The 17,841-nt window shown below is 42.3% G+C and overlaps 1 protein-coding gene across 1 annotated transcript in view; it reads left to right on the top strand.

Moving 5' to 3' along the window:
* Positions 1 to 17,841, top strand: part of TNMD (tenomodulin) — a 221,166-nt gene that overhangs the window by 147,250 nt on the left and 56,075 nt on the right. The window contains exon 6 of the mRNA XM_082264303.1: positions 6,504 to 6,646. Coding sequence (XP_082120429.1) covers positions 6,504 to 6,646 — 143 coding nt within the window. The remainder of the gene's footprint in view (positions 1 to 6,503; positions 6,647 to 17,841) is intronic.

Raw genomic sequence — 17,841 nt, 5'->3', positions numbered from 1 at the left:
CGTTCTATTATCAGTAACAAAACCTCGAGCAGCACTGAATGCCTGCTCGGAAAGCATGCTGGATGCAGGGCAGCCCAGCAGCTTAATTGCATACTGGGCATGTTCTGTCAGTGGTCTATTCTCATGACCCAGTAACCCAGTAGATTGTCAACCCAAAAGTTCTCCATCTCTGTTTTCCCCCTAGATAATCATCCACCATATGATGCAGATGCTGCCGATGGGATGTGAAAGCTGAGAGCCCTGGGTGGCGAGGCCTAAAAAAATTGGGAAATGCATCACTTAGGTGGCCCCCTTCTCCACCGCTCCTTTCTTGACCAACACAAGCCTAAAAACTATGTTTTCCACGATACTGTAACCTACCAGAGTCAGGAAAAGCATTAGATAAACTCCTCTTTAAAGTGTCCCCAAGAGATTTCATCTTCTGCACCCTCTGTGGGGACAAGATGAGTTCTGAGACTTTCCCCATGTAACGGTGGTCAAGGAGGGCTAACAACCAATAGTAATCCTTCTCCTTTATGCCACTTATTCTTGGGTCCCTTCACATGCTTTTAAGCATGAGGAAGCCCATGCACCACAAGTTTGTGGAAGCTTAAGGAGCAGACTCCTTGGGGTCACTGAGTAATACAGTATCTTGAACTGCCTTCTCCGAGCCACGTACTACTCCCAAGGGTTCTGGGGAATAGAAAACTTGTTGAGGGTTGAGGGTTGACGTATTTCTTCCTCTGCTTCAATTCCTCCAAAACTGCCAGAATTCTCCTCCTCCCCCCTCTCCTCTTGTGCCTTCTGAGGCATAGGAAGAATGGTGTCTGCATAAACTGGCCTTGAGAGGAAAGAAAATCCTCCTCTTCCTCCTGCTGCTCTGCCAAGAGTGCCCTGTCCACAATGCCATGCAGAGTCTGCTCCAGTAGGAACACAACAGGGATTGTGTCACTGATGCATGCATTGTCACGGTTCACCATCCTTGTGGCCTCCTCAAATGGTGACAGTACAGTGCATGCATCCTTTATCAGCAGCCATTTTCATGGTGAAAAAAAGATTAGCCAGCTTGAGGCTGTCGTTGTGCCATACTCACACAGGTACTCATCCTCTGCTGTATGTACAGCTGCTGCAGCATTGCCAAAGTCAAGTTCCACATTTGTTGTCACAAATCAGGCTGTTTACGGGCAGATGCAATTCCCGCTGAATTTCAGCCAACCGAGCACTGGCTGTGTATGACCGCCTGAAATGGCTAAAGACTCTTCTGGCCTGCTTTAGCAGATCTTCTAACCCCGGGTACCTATTTAGGAAACGCTGCACCACCAAATTGAGGACATGTTCAAGGCATAGCACATATGTCAACTTTCCCTGTCTAAGGACGGACAGGAGGTCTGTGCCATTATGCCACATCACCATTCCTGGCTCCAGCTTGCATGGTTTGAAACAACTCTGGGCCTTCCCCTGCAGAGCTGCGAGAATCTTTACTCTGGTGTGGTTCCTGTCCCCTAGACACATTAACTGAAGCACTGCATGGCACCTTTTAGCCTGACTCATTGAATAGCCCTTTAAACGCTTAGCAGGTACCTATGGTACAATTTAGCAGAGGAGGGCATGGAGGAGGAGGGGGTAGAGCTGACAAATCTCGCATCATCACCACTAGCTGTATAGAGACATTCCAGCACCACAAGCTGCAGCACTGAGCCCTGTCTTGCTTCCTTCCGAATTGCAAGCAGAGTTACCCGGTGTGCTGTGAACGAAATATAGCATCCCTGACCATGCTTGCTGGACTACGTGTCAGCAGTAACGTGGACTTTGCGGCTGACTGCCTTGCCCAATGATGCCACAACATTGCCTTCCATTTAATGGAAAGAAATACAGACTGGGAACCTGCCATTGTGGTACAGCACATTGTGCAAATTCACAGAAGGGGGTAGAATCCACTAGACAGAAAGGCAGAAGTTGTAAAGCCAGCAGCTTTGACAAGCTTGCATTTAGACACTAGGCATGTGGGTGGCAGTGACTTTTTTTTTTCAGCTGCAGCAAATGGGGTAGAGCTGGTGGTGTGCTACTGGCAGATGTGCTGCAAGGGCCTGGGACACCCTGCGCTATACCATCATTTCTGTCAGTGGAGGCTGCTGAGAGGTCATGAGGTATAGTGGGAATGGACTGAGGTGAGTAAGGGGGAGGAATAGAATTGCATCCCTTTTGTGTGGCTTTCAGGGTGCTCTTGCCAACGGGCTGAGTGGTGTGAGGTAAATGCCTTGTCAAGCATGTTGTACCCAAATGGCTGGGGTTTTTTTTGCCATGCTTGATGTGCTTGAGACAAAGTTTGCAAATTGCAACAGTGAGATCGGCTGCACGTGTTAAAAAGGCCCAGACAGCTGAGCTGTTAGAAGGGTGCTGGGAGATAACAGATCTACAATGAGATGGAATAGGGTGGCTGCTCTCTACTCTTCCATGGCGGCCTCATTGGGGTTGTGCCTCACCCTCATTTTCCTCCTCTGCTCTATCCAGCACTCAAGTTACGTCAGTGTCCTCATCGTCATCATCTCCTCTATCCTCATTACCACTGGAGGCAACTTGGCAATACGCTGTGGCTGGGGGGACATGACTGCCAATTTGTATTCCAGTGTTCTACCCTCTCTGTAGGCTCATGTTCCTACCTTCCTCAACCTCAGAACCAACATCGGAATCCAGTAATGGCTGTGCATTGTCAAGGAGCAAGTGGCTGATGCTAGGCTCAAATAACTCAGCTGACTTCTATATGTCTGATGCTGGGACTATGGCAGGAATAGCTGTGGACAAGGAGGCAGATTTAGCCACTCTGGCAGCTGCAGTGGACTGTACACTAGTCTATGCTTGGGTGACGGAGGATGAGGATGGTTTAGTAACCCAATCCACCACCTCCTCTGCATGCTGTGGCTGGATAGCATGGGCAACATCAATTAACAGAGGAAATTATACCCCGCCTGAGGACTAACCACGTCCACCTTTGCCTGTGGACACATACGCTGCTGGCCCCCTCACAGTGCCATGGGCACGTCTGCCTCTCCTTGTTGGCCTCCCAGACATGGGGGGGGGGGGGGGGGTGCTTATTTACAAAATGTAACAAAGATGTTGAAATGTGTACGTGGAAGCACTTCTATCAATTGAAAGTGGTGTTTGGTGCACTTTAACCCGAGTACTCACTACACAGACACACTGTAGCGAAACACTACAATATACTGCAGTAAAACTGCAGTAATGCAGAAATATACTGCGTTAAATGTGCACTAATGCGCTGAAATATACTGCGGTAAATGGCACGTAACGCACTGAAATATACTGCGTTAAAATGTGGAATAACGTACTGGAATATACTGCATGAAACATGCTGTAAAGAACTGAAATATACTGTGTTAAGTTTGCACTAACGCACAGAAATATACTATGTTAAACGGCACGTAACGCACTGAAATATACTGCGTTAAATGTGCACTAACGCACAGAAATATACTATATTAAACGTGCAGTAATGCACTGAATAGTACTACATTAAATGTGCAGTAACACAGAGAAATATACTGCATTTAACTTGCAGTAACGCACTGAAATATAATACGTTAAACATGCAGTAATGCACAGAAATATACTGTGTTAAATGTGCACTAGCACACTAAAATATACTGCAGTAAATGACACATAACGCACTGAAATATAGTGCATTAAATGTGCAATAACACACAGAAATATACTGTGTTAAATATGCACTTATGCACAGAAATATACTGCGTTAAATAACACATAACGCACTGAAATATACTGCATTAAATGTGCACTAACACACAGAAATATACTGAGTTAAACGTGCAGTAACACACTGAAATATACTGTGTTAAACGTGCAGTAATACACAGAAATATACTGTGTTAAACGTGCACTAATGCACTGAAATGTACTGCGGTAAATGGAACATAACGCAGTGAAATATACTGTGGTAAACGTGCATGAACGCACAGAAATATACTGTGTTAAATGTGCAGTAATGCACAGAAATATACTGCGTTAAATGTTCAGTAACGCACAGAAATATACTGCGTTAAATGTGCAGTAGCGCACAGAAATATACTGCGTTAAACATGCACTAATGCACAGAAATATACTGTGTTAAACGGCACGTAACGCACTGAAATATACTGCGTTAAACGGCACATAACGCACAGAAATTTACTGCATTAAACGTGCAGTAACGCACAGAAATATATTCCATTAAATGTGCACTAACACACTGAACGATAATGCAGTAAACCTGCCCTGAAAAAAAAAAACTGACACTAAAGTAAAAATGAATAGTCACTCACTCACACTGAGTGAGCTATCACTAGATTCACATTAAACTGATATTTTACATTGACAATAGAATCAGAATAGCACACTATAGCACACTGACTCTCTAGTAGCGCTGAACAGAGCCCTGTTCTATCTCTCTCCACACCAATATCACATTATAAATAGCCACTATTGAAAGAATACTTTTATAGTGATATTTGGATAGAGTCATCATTTCTTTCTCTAATCATGGCTTTGATAGTGCTCTGTGCCCTGATTGGGCAAATCTTTCATTGCTTTAGCCAATCAGGGCTTCCAATGCACTGTGCCCCGGCCCAGTGTGTTGTGAACAAACGGTTGAATGCCCCGATAATTCGGGTGTTCGTCAAATGGGCAAACGGCCAGTGTCCAGCTTGAACTTATCCTTGGGCTGAACCATTCACCCATCCCTACATTTAACCTCTATAAGTTCTTTCAGACATTAAGGGGGCCTGGAGTGTGGTCTCTGTGAGTAGAAAATGCCCTGATTTCAAACAATGCCCCATCATTGGTATCAGTGGGGGGAATAGTGGCCCATCATTGCTGTCAGTGGGAGGAATAATGCCCCATCATTAGTGTCAGTGGGAGGAATTGTGTCCCATCATTGGAATCAGTGAGAAGAATAGTGCCCCATTATTGGAATCAGTGGGAGAAATAGTGCCTCATCATTGAAATCAGTGGGAAGAATAATGCCCCATCAATGGAATAAGTGGGAGGAATAGTTCCCCATCATTGGCATCAGTGGGAGGCATATTGCCCCATCATTGGAATCAGTGAGAAGAATAGTGCCCCATCATTGGAATTAGTGGGAAGAATAGTGCCCCATAATTGGTGTCAGTGGGAGAAATAGTGCCTCATCATTGGTGTCAGTGGGAGGAATAGTGTCCCATCATTGGAATCAGTAGGGGGAATAGTGCCCCTTAATTGGTATCGGTGGGAGGAATAGTGCCGCATCATTGGAATCAGTGGGAGGAATAGTGCCGCATCATTGGGATCAATGGGAGCTATAGTGCTCCATCATTGGTATCAGTGGGAGGAATAGTGCTCTATCATTAGAATCAGTGGGAGGAATAGTTCCCCATCATTGGTATCAGTGGGAGAAATAGTGCCCATTCATTGGAATCAGTGGGAGGAATAGTGCCGCATCATTGGGATCAGCGGGAGGAATAGTGCCGCATCATTGGGATCAATGGGAGCTATAGTGCTCCATCATTGGAATCAGTGGGAGGAATAGTGCCGCATCATTGGAATCAGTGGGAGGAATAGTGCCGCATCATTGGAATCAGTGGGAGGAATAGTGCCGCATCATTGGAATCAGTGGGAGGAATAGTGCCGCATCATTGGAATCAGTGGGAAGAATAGTGCCCCATCATTGGGATCAGTGGAAGGAATAGTGCCCCGTAGTTGGTGTCAATGGAGGGGGGGATAGTGCCTTTTATCAATGGCTGGAGTAATGCCTCAAGTGCCAGATAACGGCAAGCAAAGGGCCGCATCTGACCCTCGGGTCACAGTATGGAGACCACTGCTCTAGGCTAAAGCAAGGCCCAAAAAGAGAACAGGTTATGCTATATATATATATATATATATATATATATATATATATATATATATATATATTCTCCATAAACAGAAGCCTATAGGGGGATGAACCCTCTGAAAAGGTGACCAAAGTATTTATCATCTCTCCAAACCATACCTTTGAACCATGACTGTGGGGATTGGTTGGATAAGGGAAATATCATTAACTCAATCATTGTCCTCCAATGCTGATTATTGGAACCTCCTCAACAGTAACAGGCAGAAGCAATCAACACCTTGAGCTTAGGAGAACCAGTAAGGCCCAGAGAAATGTAAATGGATCTCTGATTATAGCCTAGCTGAAAAAAAACACTCAATTTAATTGGGGACACTTCAGCTTAAGCCAGGACCCCTACTCCTGTAATGGCAACAAGGCCCCAAAACTATTCGTTCTGTCTGCCTGATCATCGGACCATTTTGCTGGCTGTAGCTTCAAGTAAATGAATCCTTTTTAAGACTCATTTCCACACTTTTAAGTTTTAGAATTTCCATTCCCGAGTCTTTCAGTTGTTTTATTAAAAAGATCTTGCTTGCTAAATTGAAATGAATAATCGAAGAGGAGAAACCAATAAAAGATTCAAAATACTTCTCTTTTTTTTTAGCTCCTGATTTTCAAGACTTTGAAGATGAAGAAGATGGCGGATCTATCTCACATCCAAACAGACCAGATCAGAGGGAAGATAAACAGAAAAATAAGCGCCAAAGCAGATCATTGACTGAGGAGGACCAGCCTGTTAATGATTATGTAAGTCTTACTTCAGTTCATTTTCTATGTTAGAAGGACGATGCCAATGTAGCAAGAAGACTCGGAATGTAAGTAATGTTCACCCAAAAACATTTCTTTTAGTTTTATAGTGAAGGAAGAATCAGAACCCCTGTCTGGTTTTTACAACTATCCTGCAAGAGAAATCGTCCTTTACTTCCTGCCCTGGTGACAACGTTTTTTAAAAACTGGAAGTGAGGAAAAATCTGACAGGGGTTCCAGCCTTCCCCTACTATAGTGAAGAAAAGCAAAAAGGAAATGATGTCTAAAAAAAAATGTATAACAGATAGATAGATAGATAGATAGATAGATAGATAGATAGATAGATAGATAGATAGATAGATAGATAGATAGATAGATAGATAGATAGATAGATAGATAGATAGATAGATAGATAGATAGATACACTATATTGTCAAAAGTATTGGGACGCCTGCCTTTACACACACATGAACTTTAATGGCATCCCAGTCTTAGTCCGTAGGGTTCAATATTGAGTTGGTCCACCCTTTGCAGCTATAACAGCTTCAACTCTTCTGGGAAGGCTGTCCACAAGGTTTAGGAGTGTGTCTATGGGAATGTTTGACCATTCTTCCAGAAGAGCATTTGTGAGGTCAGGCACTGATGTTGGACCAGAAGGTCTGGCTCGCAGTCTTTGCTCTAATTCATCACAAAGATGTTCTGTCCGGTTGATGATAGATAGATATCCACACATACATTAGTAATAATAATACCTGGTAAAAATGTTATCTTTCTGTAAGAGGCATACCAGTGTCAGCATTTAACTTATATGTAAGTCCCTTTACAGAAATTATAAGAAAGAAAGGAAAGGATAGGAAAAGAGGAAGAGGGATAGCAGGAAGGAAGGAAAGAAGGAAAAGAGGATTGAAGGACGGAAGGAAGGAAATAATGAAGGATAGAAGAAAGGAAAGGAGCAAGGGAAGTAAAAAAAGGAATGAGATATGTAAAGAGGATGGGAGTCAGAAGGGAGGAAGGAAGGAAGTTAGGAAGGAAGGAAGGAAGGAAGGAAGGAAGGAAGGAAGGAAGGAAGGAAGGAAGGAAGGAAGATAAAGAAGGTAGTTAGAGGAGTGGAAGAACACAAGGAAGTAAGAAAAGCGTGAAGCAGAGGAGAAAAAAAGGGGAAAGAATGAGCGAAGAAAGGAAGATCAGAGGAAGAAAGGAAAAAAGGAAGATATGAGAGCAGAAAAGAGAGGAGGAAGGAAGGAAAAGGTAGGGAAGAAGGAACGAAAAGAGCAAGGGAAAAAAGAACAGAATGAACGAAGGAGGGAGATATGTAAAGAGGATGGGAGTCAGAAGGGAGGAAGAGAGGATGGAAGGGAGGGAGAAGGGAAGGGAGAAAGGAAGGGGAGAAGGAAGGAAGGAAGATAAAGAAGGTAGTTAGAGGAGTGGAAGAACACAAGGAAGTAAGATAAGAGTGAAGGACAGGAGAAACAAAACGAAAGAAGGAGCGAAGGAAGGAAGATAGGAGGAAGAAAGGAAAAAGGAAGATATGAGAGCAGAAATGAGAGGAGGAAGGGAGGAAACGGTAGGGAAGAAGGAAGGAAAAGAGCAAGGGAAAAAAAAGAACAGATAGAAGGAGAGATGGAAGGAGGAAGGGAGGGAAGGAAGGAAGGAAAGAAGGAAGGAGATATGTAAAGAGGATGGGAGACATAAGGGAGGAAGGAAGGAAGGAAGGAAGGAAGGAAGGAGATATGTAAAGAGGATGGGAAACAGAAGGGAGAAATAAAAAGGAAGGAAGAAGGGAAGGAAGGAAGATAAAGAAGGTAGTTAAAGCAGTGGAAGAACACAATGAAGTAAGATAAGAATGAAGGAGAGGAGAAAAAAAGGAAAGAAGGAGCGAAGGTAGAAAGATAGGAGGAAGAATGGAAAAAAGGAAGATATGAGAGCAGAAAAGAGAGGATGAAGGGGGAAGGAAGGGAGGAAGGAAGGAAAGAAGAGAGGAGATATGTAAAGAGGATGGGAAACAAAAGGGAGGAATAAAGAGGAAGGAAGGAAGGGAGGAAGGAGATATGTAAAGAGGATGGGAAACAAAAGGGAGGAATAAAGAGGAAGGAAGGAAGGGAGGAAGGAGATATGTAAAGAGGATGGGAAACAAAAGGGAGGAATAAAAAGGAAGCAAGGAAGGAGATGTGTAAAGAGGATGGGAAACGGAAGGAAGGAAGGAAGGAAGGAAGGAAGGAAGATAAAGAAGGTAGTTAAAGGAGTGGAAGAACACAAGGAAGTAAGATAAGAATGAAGGAGAGGAGAAAAAAAAGGAAAGAAGGAGCGAAGGAAGGAAGATAGGAGGAAGAATGGAAAAAAGGAAGATATGAGAGCAGAAAAGAGAGGATGAAGGAGGAAGGAAGGAAAAGGTAGGGAAGAAGGAAGGAAAAGAGCAAGGGAAAAAAGAAAAGAAAGAAGAAGAGATGGAAGGAGGATAGGAGGAAAGAAGGAAGAAAGGAAGAGCTGAAGAGAGGAAGGAAGGAAGGATGGAAGGAAGGAAGGAAGGAAGGAAGGAAGGAAGGAAGGAAGGAAGGAAGGAAGGAAGGAAAGATATAAAATTGAGAAGGATAGAAAAGAAAGGAAAGGAAGTGTAAATATACAGTACATGAAAGCACAATGAACAGACACAATCATCTTTTCATGAGGATGACATTATTATAATAATAAAAGCTCTGCGTTTGTCTTGCTGCGAGCGCGGCGGCCTCTAACAGCTGAAATACAATACTTAGCTTCGCAGTGCCGCAATTATTGTAAAAACAGTAATCTTTGAGTAAAATTTACATCTCGCATATGTTCTAATATATTTGTGGCATCAGTCTGCTGCATTCAGGAATAAAGAACCCCCACGAATCCCTTACAGCTGCGCGCACCAGACGTTTCCACGCACATCAATGTAAATAATGAATGCGATCGCTCCTAATAGTCTTATAGAAAAGATCTGACACGCCTTTGGAGTCGCAACATCTAGGCGAACGTTAATGGGACTGATTTGCAACCTGGGTAATTAGAGGAACAGTCGCAGATCATAAATGGATTAAAAAAAAAATAAAAATGTGAGTAATGAATTGATGCCGCCAGACCGAGCCGTTTAAAAGACAGATGACAAAAAAAAAAAAAAGGAGAGCCTTTAATGTTCAGATAAGTAACTGCCAAATCGCTGACTGTGATAAGCCTTTATCTCTTTACATGATGAAATGCAAGGTGTAAAAAAAAAAGGGAAAGTAGAATATTATTAAAAAAAAAAAAAAAATGATAATAAAGTCCCATGTAGATCTGCAGCTCGAGTCTGGGTACAGTACATCAAGAGATACCGCTTCCAACAGATGGATCATCAATATTCATTATATATATGACACATTGACAACTAACACTTTTATCAAATCTGCAGCTGAACGATGCTTTGCTGATCGCTGCTCTGACAGATGTTGGAAAATAAGAAAATGAAATATATAGAGATGTCACCGAATTCTACATGAGTCATTCCAACCTCGTCTCCTAACAGTTTCTGGTGCAATTGGATGGGTGTTAAAAAAAAATGTATGCTAGCCAGCAAGTAAAAGGAAATTAAAGCTAAACCTCATATAAATGAGACTGGCAGAATCTTCAGCTGCATTGTCAGGACAGGCAGCAGCCCTTCTGGCTGTGAAACCTCCCCTCCTGGGGGTAGAACACTGCTCTCTGGGGCTCCAAACTATTTATGCACTCCCCAACCACCATCTGGGCACACCTCCCCAGGGATTGGCTGCAGCTGCATAAATATTCAGGCTGCTCATTTGACTACTATATTCTAGAAATCTCCAGAAGACAGGGAAAGCCATCAAACCTGAAACCTGCAGAGCCCAGCCTAAAGCAATCACATGCTGCTCTGCTGACTGCAGAAGAGCAACAGAACTAAATTTGCCTACCCTTACTAGCAGCCTATCTAGGAGGATGCTACATCGGTGTGACAGGTACATATACATAACGTTCGACCTGCGCCAGTGAAAGAGTCAAGTACATTTGATCTTATGAAAAAAGTTTCAACTGTGGCTGTAGTTAGTCTTTTTAGGAAGTATGCAGGATAGTTCAATCCCTGGGGTTAGTGGAGATGGATGGTGGAGGTGGCTGCAGGCTTCATACAGAGCTAGAGGGACTCTGCAACAGACAAAAAGGGGTAGGAGAAGAAAAGCAGCGCCACCTCAGTGTAGATTAAAAGGTTATTTATTACATAAAAACAACGTAGTAACTCACACAGAGGAAATCGTTGATCAGCAAATGGTAATAGTTCTTCTGCAACACTGTAGGGATGTTCGGGAAGTACACTGTGGCGGCCGTGGTCCTGGCTGTGCCGGTGGAGTCCGACACTTCCTGTGGTTCTGGCAGCGTTCAGTATCCAGGCTTACATCCAATAGTGGCAGGGGGGTGCTCGCGTTCGGAGCATGCGTGCTCCTTTCTCAGGCGATCTGATCAACGATTTCCTCTGTGTGAGTTACTACGTTGTTTTTATGTAATAAATAACCTTTTAATCTACACTGAGGTGGCGCTGCTTTTCTTCTCCTACCCCTTTTTACATCGGTGTGACGGAGCCCATTCCCTAGCTGCGAGAGACACGGAAACAAAGTCCCTGACCCTTTCCAAAGTGGCACAGCACCAACGTTAGCAGATTTGTTGAGGTGCTATTAGCAGTTAACCTCCCTCGTGGTCTGATTATGTCAGAATTTCTGTGCTAAAAGCGGTACATTGTTTTGCATCGAAATCTGTTGTTTTATATTTTAAAACTCACCTTCCCCTGAGATCTCCCGCTGTCTTCCCCCGCCGTCCTCCCCCACCATCCTCCAGCCATTCTCCCGCTGTCCTCCCCCGCCCTCCTCCAGCCATCCTCCCACCGTCCTCCCCCACCATCCTCCAGCCATCCTCCCGCTGTCCTTCCCCACCGTCCTCCAGCCATCCTCCCGCTGTCCTCCCACTGTCCTCCCGCCGTCCTCCCACCGTCCTCCCACTGTGTGCTCAGCCGATGCCGGCACCTGTCTTCCGGTTCCCTTCCCTGTGAGCGTTGCGACGCAGGTGGGTGGAACCGGCGGCAAATTCAAAAATGCAAATACACCAAATGACACGATACAAAGCTGTGATCCTAACGGATTACACTGTATCATCCCATTTCACCACAGGATTTCACCTGGGGACTTTTCCAGTGCCCTGCCTGTGCTTTTCCAGTTCTTTGTGGCTGGAAAATAGAGAACAGTGGCGGCCTGTGCATAGGGGGCGCCAGGGCGACGCCCCCCCTAAAAAAAGGGGGGAAAAAATGACAAAAAGAACAATAAAGTTTTGAAAAAAAAAAATCACACTCACCGGCCTATGTGGTAGCCAAAGGGGGGGGGTGGGGTTTACGACCCAGAAGAGGCGCCGATTGGCTGCCTTCTGGGGGCCTAATCTGGGCACAGGTCATAGCGCTAGGACACCCCCACTTTCGTGATATCCTGTCTGTGGTTGGTCCAGTCTCCAGCCTGGACCAATCATCATCCAGGACATCCGATTGCTGACCCCGAAATGGGGGCGGTGCCGGTGCGTGCGTCAGTCACGCACCGTCACCGCCCGATCTCCTTCCCGCTGGACCGTTCGGAAGACAGAGAGAGCCGCCGTCAAAGAAGACAGAAGAGGAGCAGCGCCGTGGACGGTTCCCGGAATCCCGCCGCCGTCGTAAGAAGAGGACGAGAGGAGAGGAGCAGCGCCATGGACGTCTCACAGGCAGCCCAGGAGAGCAGGTAAGTGATTGAAGCCGACCTGTGCCATGCCTGTACCATCACCTGTGCCATGCCTAAACCATCACCTGTGCCATGCCTAAACCATCACCTGTGCCATGCCTATACCCCCACCTGTGCCATGCCTGTACCATCACCTGTGCCATGCCTGTACCATCACCTGTGCCATGCCTATACCCTCACCTGTGCCATGCCTGTACCATCACCTGTGCCATGCCTATACCCTCACGTGTTGTCATGCCTGTACCATCACCTGTGCCATGCCTATACCCTCACCTGTGCCATGCCTGTACCATCACATGTGCCATGCCTATACCCTCACCTGTGCTATGACCGGTACCATGCCTATACCATCACCTGTGCCATGCCTAAACCATCACCTGTGCCATGCCTATACCCTCACCTGTGCCATGCCTATACCCTCACCTGTGCCATGCCTATATGCTCACCTGTGCCATGCCTATACGCTCACCTGTGCCATGCCTGTACCATGCCTATACCATCACCTGTGCCATGCCTGTACCCTCGCCTGTGCCATGCCTGTACCCTCACCTGTGCCATGCCTGTACCATCACCTGTGCCATGCCTGTACTATGACCTCAAAGTCACGCAATTTTTTTACCGCATTTTTTGCCGCGAAGCAATACCTATTACATTTTTCTTTTTGCGCCCCCCCCCCCCAAAAAAAATTTTAATCACCAGCCGCCACTGATAGAGAACGACCATGGCGTCCAAAAAGTGTTCTTTTTGCGCAAAAGCGCTTTTAGACGAACTGGAAAACAGCAACAGCGAAACGGAGTTACTTGAAGAACTGATCGATAGCGATTGGTGGGAAAATTCATCATTAGGTACGAAAAGTGACGACAGCGACGATTCTGATGTCTCTTTCTGGCACATCGCTTGTGGAATTTGGGAAGTATATCAAATGATTCTTCAGAATTTCCAGCGGAGCGATGTTCAAGGGAGCTTGTCAGTGGGGACTCTGATGCAGCAGGCAGGCGGCTTTGATTGCCGCCTGACACCCTCGATCGCTCCCCGCTGAGAGAGAAGGACGGTCGGCTGTTGTAAACACAGCTGACCGTTCTTCTCCCTGGAATGATCACAGAGCGCCTGTGATCCTTCTATACAGGACCACATGTCTCTATGGTCATTTCACAAGCCACGCCCCCCCCCCACAGTTAGAAACACGCCCCTAGGCTCACATTTAACCCCATGATTACCCACAGTGTTAACCCCTTCCCTGCCAGTGTCATTATTACAGTGACAGTGCATATTTTTAGCACTGATTACTGTAGTAACGTTAGAAAAAAGGAAAAGGCCAATGGCCTACATGCCCCCTCATGGACTGATTTGACAAATATCATATATAAAATAAAATTAATTTTATTTTTATTTTATGTATGGTATTTGTCAAATCAGCCCATGTGGGAGCATGTAGGCCACTGGCCTTTTCCTTTTTTCTAACGTGTATATATATATATATATATATATGGACATAACAAATCCCAGTATATCCCCTCTATCTGTACTCCAGTTTTTTTATTCTGATTACTGTAGTAATGTCACTGGTCCCCCCAGAAGTGTCAGAAATGTCAGTTAGGGGTCCGATCTGTCCACCGCAATGCCGCAGTCCCGCTAAAAATCGCAGATCGCCATTACTAGTGAAAAAAAAAAAACAATAAAAATTACATAAATCTTTCCCGTAGTTAGTAAACGCAATAACGTTTGCGCAAACCAATCAAAATACGCTCATTGCGATTTTTTTTTACCAAAAATATGCAGCAGAAAACAAATTGGCCTAAAATGTTAAAAAAAAATTAAGTTTTTTTTCGGGGAATGTTATATAGCAGAAAGTGAAAAATATTGTTTTTTTTTTTTTTTTTCAGAATTGTCACTCATTTTTTTGTTTATAGCACAAAAAATAAAAAATCGCACAGGTGATCAAATACCACCAAAAGAAAGCTCTGTTTGTGGGAAAAAAAGGACATCAATTTTATTTGGGTACAGCGTCGCACGACCGCACAATTGGCTGTTAAAGTAACGCAGTGCCAAATCGCAAAAAATGGCCTGGTCATTAAGGGGGAAAATCTTCCGGTCCAGTAGTGGTTAAACAAATCCGAAATACCGAAACAAAATTTCATCCGAAATAGCGAATTATCCAAATTCGAATCAAATTCTAAACAAATTTTTAAAACTAAATTGATTTCTAAAACAAATTCAAAATGCAAACATATTGTTGACTATTGCTGATTTCCTTCAAAGACTGTGTATTAGAATATAGCTGTCCTCCCAAATTCAAATTTCAAAAAGAATGGGATAGAAAAAAAAAAGAATATAATAGAATATAAAATAAAATAATAGAACAATATAGAATAGAAAATAAAATAATAGAATAACATAGGATAGAAAATTAAGGACTAGAATAGAATAAAACAGAATAGAATAAAGAAAGAATAGAATAGAAAATAAAATACAATAATAGAAAAACATAGAATAGAAAATAAAGGACTAGAATAGAATAAAACAGAATAGAATAGAAAATAAAAGAATAGAATAAAAGAGAAAAAAAGAATAGAATTACATATAATAGAAAATAAAGGCAAAGAATAGATTAAAATTAAATAAATTAGATTAAATTCTCACAGTTTTTTTGTTATTTGGACATACGGATGTATCTGAATTTCCAGAAAACAATACTAAGGAATTTGTACTAATCCAAAATAACAAAACAAAATTTTATCCAAAATAGTGAATTATCCAAATTAGAATCAAACTCTAAACACATTTTAAAACTAAATTGATTTCTAAAACAAATTCAAAATTCAAAAATATTGACTACTGCTGATTTCCTGCAAATACTGTGTGTATCCGAATATAGCTGTCTTCTCAAATTCAAATTTCAAAAAGAATGGAATAGAATAAAAAAAAAAAATAGAATAGAATAGAACAACATAGAATAGAAAATAAAGTAATAGAATAACATAGAATAGAAAATAAAGACTAGAATTAAATAAAACATAACAGAATAAAAAAATAATAGAATAAAAATTAAAATAATAGAATAACATAGGATAGAAAATAAAAAAAAATAGAATAGAAAATAAAATAACATAGGATTGAAAATAAAGGACTCAAATAGAATAAAGCAAAATAGAATAAAAAAGAATAGAATCAAAAATAAAGGACTAGAATAAAATAGAACAGAAAAGAATAAAAAAAGAATAGCATAGAAAATAAAATAAAATAATAGAATAACCTAGAATAGAAAACAAAGGACTAGAATAGAATAAAACAGAATAGAATAGAAAATAACAGAATAGAAGAGAAAATAAAATAATAGAATTACATAGAATAGAAAATAATTTTTTTGTTATTTGGACATTCGGATGTATCTAATTTTCCAAAAAACAATACTAAAGAATTTGTACGAATCCGAATACCGAAACAAAATTTCATCCGAAATAGCAAATCATCCAAATACGAATCAAATTCTAAGCTAATTTTAAAACTAAATTGATTACCAAAACAAATTAAAAATTCAGAAATATTGACTACTGCTGAATTCCTGCAAAGACTGTGTGTATCAAAATATACTGTAGCTGTCCTCTCAAATTCGAATTTCAAAAAGAATGGAATAAAATAGAATAAAAAAAATAGAATAGAATATAAAATAATAGAACAACATAGAATAGAAAATAAAGTGATAGAATAACATAGAAAGAAAATAAAGACTAGGATAGAATAAAATAGAATAGAATAGAAAATAATAGAATAGAATTACATAGAATAGAAAATAAAGGCAAAGAAAAAATGGAATAGAATAGAATAAAATAGAAAGAATATTTCAAGAAAATTCAAATTTTGAAAATAATAAAATAGAACAGAACAGAAAATAATAAAATAGAATATAAAACAATAGAATTGAAAACCATAGAATAAAATAGAATACAATAGAATAAATTAGAAAGAATATAGCCGTCATCCTAAATTTGAATTTTAAAAAAATATATAATAGAATAAAATAGAAAATAAGTAAATAAAACAGAACAACAAAAGCATAGAAAAGGAATAAAATGTAATAGAATAAAACAGAAAATAAAAGAATAGAATAGAAAAAGAATGAATAGATTAAAGTAGAATAGAATAGATTTTTTAAAAAATAGAGTAACGCTGTCTTCCGAAATTCAAATTTCAAAATTAGAATTTTGAATAGAATAGATAAAATATAGAATAGCCACCTCAAGATGCCGGCCACCTTTTGGGCTGCCAGGGCACTTCTTGTGCCCCCTTGATGACTGACATATGCTACAGCCGTAGCATTGTCTGATTGTATCTGCACAGGGCATCCCTGCAGAGGATCCGTCCATTGAGACAGACCAAGTCTGATCACCTGAATTTCCAGGATGTTGATCGGCAGACTGGACTCATCTTGAGTCCAAACACCTTGGGCCGAGGACACCTTCCCATCCGGACAGCCTGGCATCCGTGGTGATCACAGTCCAATACAGGGGAAGAAAGGATTTTCCCAGATGTAGGGCCGGAGAACGGAGCCACTATAAAACCCCGACCCAACACTATCAGATTGTCCAAAGACAGAGGATCCTTGTTCCATTTGAGCAAGAATCTCCTTTTGCAAAAGTCTGGGGTGACCCTGCGCAAACAGAACCGCCTCGAAGGTGGAAACCATCGGACCCAGCACTTGCATGGAAGTCCTGAGTGAGGACCAACGATTGGACAACAGGAACCGGACCGCCTCCTGCAACTTTAGCAGTTTCATCTGAGGAAGAAACATCCAGGCTGACGCTGAGTCCAGTGTCAGAACCAAGTAGTCCAGCTTGGTTGACGGAGTCAGAGCTGATTTCTGAAAATTCAGTGTCCACCCGAGCTCCTGTAGAGTTCGCACCATAATGTCCAAGTCGGCTTCTAGAGCCGAGGAAGACTCTGCATGCAGAAGCAGATCGTCCAAGTACCCCAGTACCGCAATCCCCTTCTGTCGTAGCAAGGCCAGAATTGGAGCGAAAACCTTTGTGAACACCCCAGGAGCTGTAGCGAGACCAAAGGGTAATGCTACGTATTGATAATGCTCCTTGTCCACGGCAAAACAAAGAAAACGCTGATGCCCGACATATATTGGAATATAAAGGTAAGCGTCCTTGAGATCGATAGAGGCTAGAAGATCTCCTTTATGAAGGAAAGCAACCACCGAGCGGATGGACTCCATCTGAAATTTCGGAACCTGCACAAAGCGGTTCAGAGCCCTGAGATCCAAGATCGGACGAACCTTGCCTTCCTTCCTGGGAACTGTAAACAGATTTGAATAAAAACCTTGAAAACGCTCTGACTTTGGAACCGGCACAATAACTCCTTGTGCAAACAGGTCCTGCACCGCACCATAGAGGCCCTGAAGCCACTCGTGATACAGGTGTAATTTGGAAG

This window comes from Pelophylax lessonae (genome assembly GCF_965119305.1).
Source record: "Pelophylax lessonae genome assembly, chromosome: 7".
Taxonomy (NCBI): domain Eukaryota; kingdom Metazoa; phylum Chordata; class Amphibia; order Anura; family Ranidae; genus Pelophylax; species Pelophylax lessonae.
Note: the sequence above shows the minus strand (reverse complement) of the source record. Positions and strands in the feature narration are given on the sequence as shown.